Below are 10,711 nucleotides of genomic sequence, written 5' to 3'. Positions count from 1 at the left end.
ATAAATACTCGAATAGTCAAAAAAAAAAAAAAAAAAAAAAAAAAAATTCTATTCTTAATATTTGTATAATTGAATGACTTAAAACTATGTTTTTAACTAATCCACTAATTAAGATCAATTTGTGGGACTCACAATGCCATCTTGATCAAACGATCTACTATCACAAATATAAAACTCATAAGAACCTAAGACTAGAAGATTTGTGATAAAATCTATAGAAACAAAAGACCATGTTTGTTATAGAATGGATAATAGTTGAAGAAGTCTATAAGATTGATGACAAGGAATTTTTGACCTTGAACAAATGTTACATGACTAGACAAAGTCTTTGATTGACTTTCACATTTGTAGCTACTAAAAATCTTTAGATATAAGTTCTAAAGTCTTGTTGTATCCAAAATGTTTGGTTGCTAAAAAGTCATGATATGCTTAAAAAACACGTAAACATGCTTCTCTTTTTAGAATGTATAGGTGACTTTTAAAATGAGTAGGTTGTTTTTGAATTCAAACTTAAAAGCATCATAAAACTTAGAAGAAGGGTTCTTAATATCATGAACAAAAAGATCAAAGGACATATTTAATTGAATTTGTTTGACAAGAGTTGAATCAACAATCAATGCTGATTTTATTACTCAAAGATGAAAATACTTTGGCTTCAAAAGAATCATTCTTTATTGATCAAATAATACATCTTTTTTTTTTGGTACAAGATAAGAATGTCTAGAAAGGACATTTGACAAACTTTGTTGTTTTTAGGGTTGATAAGTGATCTTAAAATCAAAACTTAATAAAGACATGCTCCAACGCGCCTGGAAAAAATTCAAAATACATGCTAACTTAAAGTATTTAAGATTCTTGTGATCAATATAAATAGAAATTGGATTAAAAGTTCCTTCTAAAAAATGGTACCATTCTTGAAACAAATTCATAATAGCAAGAAGTTCTTTGTCATGAATGTCATAGCTGATCTCGGCTGCTAAAAATTTTCTTGAATGAAAAGCTATTGGGTGAAATTTATTATCTATTTCAATTTGTGATAATACGACATCCAAAGCAAATTTCATTGCATTTATTTTTATAAAAAATGGCTTTAAAAAGTTGACACGATATAAAATTGGAGTAGAAAAAAAGATTATTTTTGAAGCTTCAAATATTGCTTCTATTTCTTGATTCTATTAAAGTTTTTTTTTATAAGTCAAATATGAAAATGGAGTTGCATCTTGAGAAAAAATTTTGATAAAAATCCAATAGTAGTTGACAAATCCTAAAAAAATATTAGACATCTCTTACTTTTTTTGAAATCTTCCAATTCATAATAATTTGAACTTTTTTAAGATCCATCATAAGTCTAGCAATTGAAATGATATATCCTAAATAGATAACTTTTTTAGTATAAAATATATACTTTTCTATCTTGCTATAGAGTCCCACATCTTAGTTTTTATAATACATGAAAAATATGAAGTTCATATTTCTTTGTATTTTAAGAATAGATTAAAATATGGTTTAGGCAAAAAACAACAAAGTCATCTAAAAACTCTTAAAAAATATCATTCATTAAATATCACAAAGCTATTAGTACATTTATAGGTCCAAAAGGCATGACATTGTATTCAAAATATTCATACCTTGTTTCAAACACAATCTTCCATTCATCTCCTTCTTTGATGCATATCAAATTATATGTTCCTTATAGATCTATTTTTATATAAATCTCAGCTTGATTCAATTACTCAAGAAGTCCAAATATTAAAAGTAGTAGATACCTATTTTTGATGGTGATTTTGTTGAATCCTCGATAATCGACATGCATCTATAATGATCCATCTTTTTTCTTAACAAATAAAATTGGAGCTCTTCATAGAAATTTGAAATGGCATATAAAGTTTTTTTCCAAATTTTCTTCAATATACTCCTTGAGTTCAATCAATTCATTTTGTGATAAATTGTAAATTGATCCAAATGGCAGTTGAGTTTTTTCTTGAAAGTCAATTGAAAAGTCATAGGAACAATGTTCTAATAGAGTACCTATATTCTTTTTCTCAAATACATCTTAAAAATCTTTATATTGACTTGGATTGCCACTTAAAGTCTTTCTACTATTAGAAACAAGTGTAGTATAAATGACATAAGATAATCTTTTTTTTATAGCATACAAGAAAATTCTTTCACCTATAAATACAAGTTTAATTAAATTAGACTTACGAATTTCTACTTGATGAACTATATTTTTAATTATACTTTCAAAAAAATAAAGATTATGAGAAATTCAATCTATTTTTGGATTATATATTTTTAATCATGATAATCCTAAAATAATTGGATTAGAGAGAGATCTAATAATATTAAATATTATAAAGTTACTATAACGATTAATTATTATTTCTATAGAAAGCGTTTCATAAGTAATATTTTTTTGAAATAATGGATGACCATCTATGACTTCTACGTGAATATATTTAGTTTTTTTCACTAAAGGTATATTATGTCTTTTAGCAAATTTTTCATATAAAAAATGCATTGAGGCTCCTAAATCTAACAAAGTAGAGATTTTTTAATATTTAGGTCTTAAAATAATATTTATTATAAAATAAGAAAAAAGTTCTAAAGAAAGAATAAAACCTTAACTAGGTATTGTATAAGGTTCCAACTGCATGATTCCTATTCTAGCTAGACAAACTTGTTTTTTTTGACATATTATCTTCTTTAATGGCCATATTCTTCATTAAATGGTTGTATTGCTTCTTTGGACAATGTTTAGCAATGTATTTAGATTCTCCATAATATAAACATAATCCTTTCTGACAATGACAAGTCTTTTTTTGCTTAGTAAGAGGTTTAAAATGTATCACATTCATTTGCATATCTTCTACTTTCAAATGTATGTACTGGAAAGACATTGGTATTGTCATTGAATTATAGTAACATTGATGTGTACTTGTGCAACTTTCAAATCAAAATTCAAAAAGTCAATTGTCACACCTCACATCAAAATCCATTGTTTGACTCAATATTTGAGGATGAAATAAGTTGAGTATTTTTTTGTTACTTCATATTTTAATCTATAGAGAAATTGGCTAACAAATGTAGTATCATTCTACTTGATATCAGTTGTAAGTTTTCAAAACTATGAAGCATATAATATTTTAATCAATTACCTTGTTACAAAATATGGATCTTATTGATTGCAACATAAATTGCATCATGCTCTCTATACATTGATCAAAAGTCCACCAAAAAGCCTCTTGATTATCTAATATTTGATTTTGTCATTCAAAAAAAGATGAAAACCATGATAATATTGAACTTGAAGGATTGTATCAATGAATCTAACTTGCAATCCTAGAGTTAGATAGCTTTGGAGTTGAAGTTCAATCATAAGTTGTACTTAGTTGATAAATCCTCAAAACTTAGAACTTGTACTATGAAACTTCTCAAGTAGTACAACCCTTGGTTTTCTAACACTGAAAGTTTATTTTACTATATGAGAATGAACATGATTTGGTGTAAATGTTGAATCAGCTCCAATCATCTCTATATCTTTGTTCCTTGTCATTTTTATTGCTCTATATGGCAGTAAATTGAGTTGATGTATTGCAAGCATTAACTTCCTCAATTGTTCTTGAATTTGTGTCATTACACTCTTTATTTCAAGAAGCTCTGCTATGATAATACTTATAGAAGGATAGATGTCTAATATTCTTCAAGAAAAATAAAAGAAAAGACTTAAAAATAAAGGAAAAATATTAAAAATAATATCAGTTTAGAAGAGAATAATCTGCAACTCCAAATATACTTAAGCTATATCAAGAAAAAAGAATAATATATTCTTAATTAAAAAAGATAAAGCTCTAATATTATAAGTATATCCTTGTCAATTTGTCAAGGATAAGAACTTGATGAAAGCAAATAAACAAGTGACACTCTTTCAAAGAAATTTGACAAAATAAAATATAAAAAATATGTATATTAAAAAGAAACTATAATAGCTATTGCCAAAAGACAAGAAAGCTAAACACTTTTGAAACTAGACTAAAAGCAAAAAAAGAGTTGATAAGAATAAAGAAGGCTGCATTCTTACCTCTATATATACTATCTACCTAGGATCTATGTGGCGACATTCTATAGGACCTCCAAAAACGTCTTGACTTTGCATGATATGTATCTTAACTTACAAGCAAAGTTTTCTATATAAGTACTATATAGTTAGCTTGTTCTCCAAGCTACCAATACATGTAGACATAGTTAACTTATTGACCATGTTTCTAATTTATCAATCAAGTACAAATACATGTGAAATCAAAATAGCATCTAAGAAGCTTTTAAGAAGCTTTTCTAGAAGGTATTATGAAATTAATCTATTTTTATTTACTCCTACCTATTCATATAACCTAAATAAAAATTACAATAGATATATATCCATGATAGCCTTTTGGATTGATAAATGTTCCAACTATATTTCAACACTTGATGAATGAAATTTTTTCAAGAATTCTTAGACAAGTTTATTGTCTGCTATCTTAATGATATTTTAATATATTCTGAGATTCATTAAAAATATAAATAACATATGAAATTAGTCTTTCAAAAGTTACAAGATGTAAGATTAAATATCAAATTATAGAAATGTGTATTCTATCATCCAAAAGTGAAATTTTTCAAATAAAGTGTATTTAATAAAAATATGTTAATGAAACCAAAAAAAAAATTCAAACTGTAATGGAATGGGCAACTCCAAAGACAATATAGGATGTATAATATTTCTTTAGATTTGCTAATTTTTATTTAATATTTATTAAGAATTATTTCCAAGTTATTACTTATTTCACTTGATTGACATCCAAGGATAAATTGGAATGAGAACCTCAAGCACAAAAGGCTTTTCAAGATATAAAGATAACTTTCACTATAACTTTAATTTTACTACATCCAAATTTCACAACAGCCTTTTATTTAGAGACTAATACTTTTGACTTTGTATTAAAAGTTATATTATCATAGATGGAAAAGGATGGAAAGTTCCACCTAATTGTATTCTATTTTAGAAAGTTTTTAATTATAGAGATAAATTATGAATTTAATAATAAAAATATTCTTGTAATTATAGACTCTTTCTAAGAATGGTATTACTTGTTGAAAGGCTCTATATATCTTATGATTATATAAACAAATTACAAAATTTTGAAATATTTCATATCAACTTAGATTTTCAATCGCTGCCAAGCTCATTAAAATGTATTATTATCTCATTTTGATTTTGTGATTACATGTTGATTATAAAAGTAGTAAGAACTATCAGATACTTTATCAAGGAAATCATATCTTGCTCCAAAGGTTGAAAAAGTAGTATTTAATTAGCAATATACTACTCTTTTGAAGCCAAAATAATTTTTTCTATCTATTATTTTTATAACTACACCTATTGATTTAAAGTTTTTTGAACAAATTCATAGAACATCAATTAAGAATTTATTAATTTGTAATATCAAGTGATAACCTAATAATAACAAGTTCAAATTCATAAGATATCTTTTGTATTTTGAAGTTCATTTATAAATTCTAGAAAGACCAATATGACTTCGTGTTCTTCAATCTCATCATGATTTTTTACTCGCATGACATTTTTTATTTAAAAAAATATTAGAGCTTATTTCTTAATATTTTTGGTGGCTTCACATGTGGAAGACCATGAAAAACTTTGTTTTCGTATGTAACATTTGTTTAAGATCCAAAAATTTCTAACATAGTTCTTATAAACTTCTACAACCATTATCAATTCCAAAGTAACTATGGTCTTTAGCATCAATAGATTTCATTACTAATCTACCACCATCAACTATATTTGTTGCTATTTATCTTGTTATAAATCAACTTACAAAAATAACACATTTTATTCCTTAAAAAAAGGTCATTTTTGAAGAAGAAATAATAAGGTTCTTTCTTAATAATATACATTAATATCATGGTCTACTTAATGACATCATTTTTTATTGAGGACCTCAATTTATATCAAAGTTTTGAAAATCTTTTTGTGAAATATTAAAGATGGATATCAAACTTTTGCCTATCTTCTACCCTTAAACAAATAGTCAAATAGAATGAATCAATCAAGTTTTGGAGTTGTATTTACAATGTACCATCAACTATCAATAAGATGATTGGACCTCTTATTTAACTTTTATGGAATTTACTTATAATAATATTCTTCAAGCTTCAATTCAATAAATACCATTTTATTCCAATTATAGATACTATTTGAAGCTTAATTTATTAAATATATCAAAGGATAAAAATCCACTAGCTAAAGATCTTGCAAAACAATTGTCACAACTTTAGACAACTTTGAAGCTTCATTTACAAGCAGCTCAAGATTCTTACAAAGCATCTTCAAATAAATTTAGAAAAGAATTTCTTGCTTTTTAAGTTGAAGATAAAGTATGGTTTCTTCAAAAAAATATTAAGATCAATCAACTTTGCGATAAGTTGGACTATCAAAGATTGAAGCCATTTTGTATTCAAAAGCAAATCAATCCAGTGGCTTATTGGTTGGAACTATTAACATCTATAAAGGTACATCCAATCTTTCATGTTTCTCTCTTAGAGGCTTATTTGGAATCAACTATTTCAAGAAGAATACAACCATTAGTGCTTTGGATTGAAATAGATAATCATGTGGAATAAGAAGTAAAAAAGTTCTTTGATTCTTACCAAAGGAGAAGCAAGTTGAAATATTTTATTCATTGGCACACTTATGATATCAATGAGCATATGTCGGAACTATCAAAAAATCTAGATAATGTATTGCAAAAGATACAAGAATTTCATCAATGCTATCTTCAAAAATCTAAACCTATTTTAGAATAACTTTTCTATAAAGCTATTATTAAGCTGTTCTATATAACAAAAAAAAAACAATTATGAAATGAATGTATCTCATAGAATTTTGAGTTACAAGAAGAGGTGATATTATGAATATTCAACAAGAAGTTTTTAAGAATATGTTTAAAATATTTTATTAAATTCTAGAAGGTTCTATAAGATTCTAAAAAGATTTTTAGAATATTTTAGAAGGTTCTAGATGATTCTTAGAATATTTTAATAAATTCTAAAAATTTCTATGAGGATTAAAGAAGTTGTTTGAGAAGCTTCTTATGGTTGCTTCATCTTTAAGTAATATGGAAACTTCTCAAGAAGTTCCTTAATACCTAATTTATATTAGAATCGAAGTTTGGAGGATCCTGTCTTGACAATATATCTTTTGAAGTTCTAGCTCATCTTTTTAGTGTTGATCTTGTATTCATTTGATTTAATCAAGTTCTTACTAGCTTTCTTATTAAAATTCTTCCATTCAACTTCTTCTTTAGTATCTAACTAAAGAGGATGTTTTGTGTTAGATAATAGGAAGAATTTGTAACAATCTAGCATTCAAAGTATGACCAAACATGTAATAATACTGCAAACAACTTCTTGTATCTCTAGAACTTCAAACCCTTACAAATTGACCTTTCTTGGCATGTCAAAGTCTTTTGTTTTGAAGTCCACTTAATTTATAAAATCTTATATAATTTATAAATTTTCCATTTGCAAAGATTATTAATTAAGAGATGTAATCTATATGTGTATATATATATATATATAATAAAAATAAAAACACAAAAAACAAAAAACACAAAAATATATAATGTCAAAAAAAATTAGAACATAAACATGATTTGGTAGTATCTACAGTTATTTCATTCAATATCTTAAGAAGTTGTGATACCTTTTAACAACAAAGATTAAAATTTGGCAGGGATGCATGTTTATTTTTTTGATATTTATGGTTCATTGAAAAAAAAAAAAAAAAAAAAAAAAAAAAAAAAAACTTAAAATCATAAAAATACAATTCTGCACATGATAAAAATGTAATACGAAATTAATATATTAATACATTAATATCTTGCATTGTAGGTATCTCATCTCCATATACTATAATAGCATTCACAACAACACCATTCATGCCATTGTCACCACAAAATACCATTTAAATTTCCAAGCTCATATACATAGGATTTCAACCACTTCATAAAAAACAAAAAAAACAAACTCTCCCAAAAAAACAGAACCCTAAAAGACGACCCATATTTCCACCGTGGACAGGAGCCATGGCGACGCACAGGAATTGCATCCAGTGGACGGCGTCATCGCCGCCGCTGCACCACCACCAGGTGGGTGTTTGAATTGTTGATGTGGGTGGTGGTGGAGTTTTGTCTGGGCATGGAATGTTGACAACACCGTCCTCGTCTCGCATCGCAATAATTGGCTTGACTGGTGCAACGAGCCTGTGCATGTGGATGAAGTAGGAGAAGCAAAAGGGGATTGAAAAGGGGATCGCCGCAAACCCATGAGAGAGTTGTGCAAGCATCGGGGGACGGGGGACGGGCGGGTACTCGTGGCGACATCAGGAGTTAGAGCAGTGGTGTTGGGATTTCCCACCAACAATTCTTTCTTTCCACGACGCCAAAAGTCAAGGAGCGCGTGAATCAAGCCAGCCTGTGTCCCCAATTTGGGACCCACCAGTTTGTTTCCACTGGGTCCTCCCCAACTGAGCTGGGTCTCTCTGTGTGTGTATGAGTGGCCATGGTGTGCGCATCAGCACAGCACCTGGTACCGCTTGAGACCCGTCCACGGTCGCGATTTTTCTAATCTGTTGCTCAGATTTGTGGTTGGGTTGTTTAGGGTATTAGTGCCGTTGTTCTAGAAATTTGTTTTTTCGGGTTTCTTCTTTTAATTTTTAAATTTTTGGATATTTGGGGACTTTGTTTTTGAGGTGTAGTGCAGTGGGATGGCGTCTGATGGAGTACCGAAGGTGTTTAGTCTTAAGGAGGTGGAGCAGCACGTTGCCCAGGACGACTGCTGGATGATTATCCACGGCAAGGTGAGGTTTTGTTTCCTTTTTGTAGCTGCTTGGATTGATGGAGGTGGGGGCTTTTGATTGATTCAGAAGTTCGATGTCGTAGGGTTTGCAGAGTTAGATGTTTCGGAGGTGACTTTGGATGGGTTGCGTGGGAGTTTAGTAGCGTCTGCCTGTAACTTCTAGGTTTGCGGAAGGGTATCGATCTACTAATGGTACTGGTCATTTCCGAGGCAGGTCTATGATGTGACGACGTTTATGGATGATCACCCCGGAGGCGATGACGTGCTTTTGCAGACTGCGGGTAAGGTTTCGCTACACCGATTGCTTTGTGGGTGTTTTCTTTTTTTTTTCTTTGTAGTCGTACGTCCCGGATCTCTTGAGCGTATCTCGACGAATAGTCTAAGTACTTGGACTCGCTGGAAATACAAACCAACCCTGCCTGCAGTCAAGGAATGCGTTTAGGTAATGGACATTCAGTTGGCAGAGCTATGGTTGAATTTTGATTTCTTCTCACGCTTGGCTTCTTAACTTTTTCATGTGCTGCTATCAGGAAAAGACGCAAGTGAAGAATTCGATGATGTAGGTCACAGTAAAAGTGCCATAGAGCAACTTAAGGATTTTTACGTCGGGGAATGCTCAGAAGTTCTCGAAAAAAAGCTGGAGTCTGTCACCGACGCAAAGCCTGCTGCAAAGGATCCTCCCACTTCGACAAATGGTGCAGGCTTCTACAGTAAAATTCTACAGTTTTTGGTGCCTCTCATGCTTTTGGGAGTAGCAGTGGCACTCAGGAAGTACAGTAAGAAGACTGCTGACGCTAAGTACTGATTCATGCTCACTTCTCATTAATAATAATATTATCAATTTTCTTCTTTTCTTCTTGTAGCACAGTGAAAGTGGTGCATGAAGAGCATTCAAGATAGAGCATCTTAGATATATTCTATGCGAATTTGGATCAGCTGACTCAAGGCTGCTCTCGTCATATTCATGGCTTCAGTAGATGCCATAGACTGTCCTCATTTTACAGCCATCGGTGTAGCGGCGCGTTTATTTTCATATCGTGCAGTTACTGATGTTTATCTTGATTAACTAATGAGATTAACTCATTTGACCGCTAATTGTGTACCGACTTTGGTGTGGACCTGAATGTATGGGGATATTGGGAATAGAGACACACTCGCTTAAAGTGCGTATTCGTTTTTATTCAGATTTAGAAAACTGTATGATTTTACAGTTTATTGTTTCAGGAGTATCACGAAGCCATCCAATCATTGTAATTGCACTTTGTGTGAAATTTCCTCCTGTAATTTGAGTAACAACACCTTGATTCGCTGATATTACCCGATTCATCAGATAGCATTTTCCATCTAAAATGCAAAATAACTAACGAATTTGCATTGTACTTCCAAAATAAATCTAGGAATGCATGATCCCAATCATATACTTGGCATGTCCCGGCCCTTCTACGTCCATCACCCGGAATTCTAAATCCAAGGTTAGCTTCATTACGCATTGATCCAGAACATTATTCAAATACAACACCCATATAAAATTGATGCTGTTACATGAGTAGTAAAATGAAGGATATGACGCACTAAAAAGTCTGCATTTCGTACTGGAACTGGTAACAAAGGTACTTTATCATATATATATTTATATATATATATATATATATATACACACACACACACACACACACACATATATATATATATATATATATATGTATATACATTTTTTTTTCTCTTGAAATTATTTTTCTCATTTTATTATAACATTACATTCAACAATTCATATCTTGATTCCAAATTAAAATGA

The 10,711-nt window shown here is 29.7% G+C and overlaps 1 protein-coding gene across 2 annotated transcripts; it reads left to right on the top strand.

Annotated features, from left to right (window-relative positions):
* Positions 1-8,288: 8,288 nt before the first annotated feature.
* On the top strand, positions 8,289-10,011 carry LOC112274689 (cytochrome b5). 2 transcript variants are annotated; one of them, XM_024504362.3, is made up of 4 exons: positions 8,289-8,646; positions 8,816-8,917; positions 9,131-9,197; positions 9,447-10,011. In XM_024504362.3, exons 1-4 carry the CDS (start codon positions 8,620-8,622, stop codon positions 9,719-9,721), a joined length of 471 nt encoding a protein of 156 aa, XP_024360130.1. In that variant the 5' UTR covers positions 8,289-8,619; the 3' UTR covers positions 9,722-10,011. The 2 variants fall into 2 exon arrangements, with proteins under 2 accessions (XP_024360130.1, XP_073386398.1); XM_073530297.2 differs by having other exon boundaries at positions 8,414-8,646; positions 8,810-8,917.
* The last annotated feature ends 700 nt before the right edge of the window (positions 10,012-10,711 follow it).

Source organism: Physcomitrium patens, chromosome 22 (assembly GCF_059467195.1).
Source record: "Physcomitrium patens ecotype Gransden chromosome 22, ASM5946719v1, whole genome shotgun sequence".
Taxonomy (NCBI): Eukaryota; Viridiplantae; Streptophyta; class Bryopsida; order Funariales; family Funariaceae; genus Physcomitrium; species Physcomitrium patens.
This window is presented reverse-complemented; position numbering and strand designations above follow the sequence as displayed.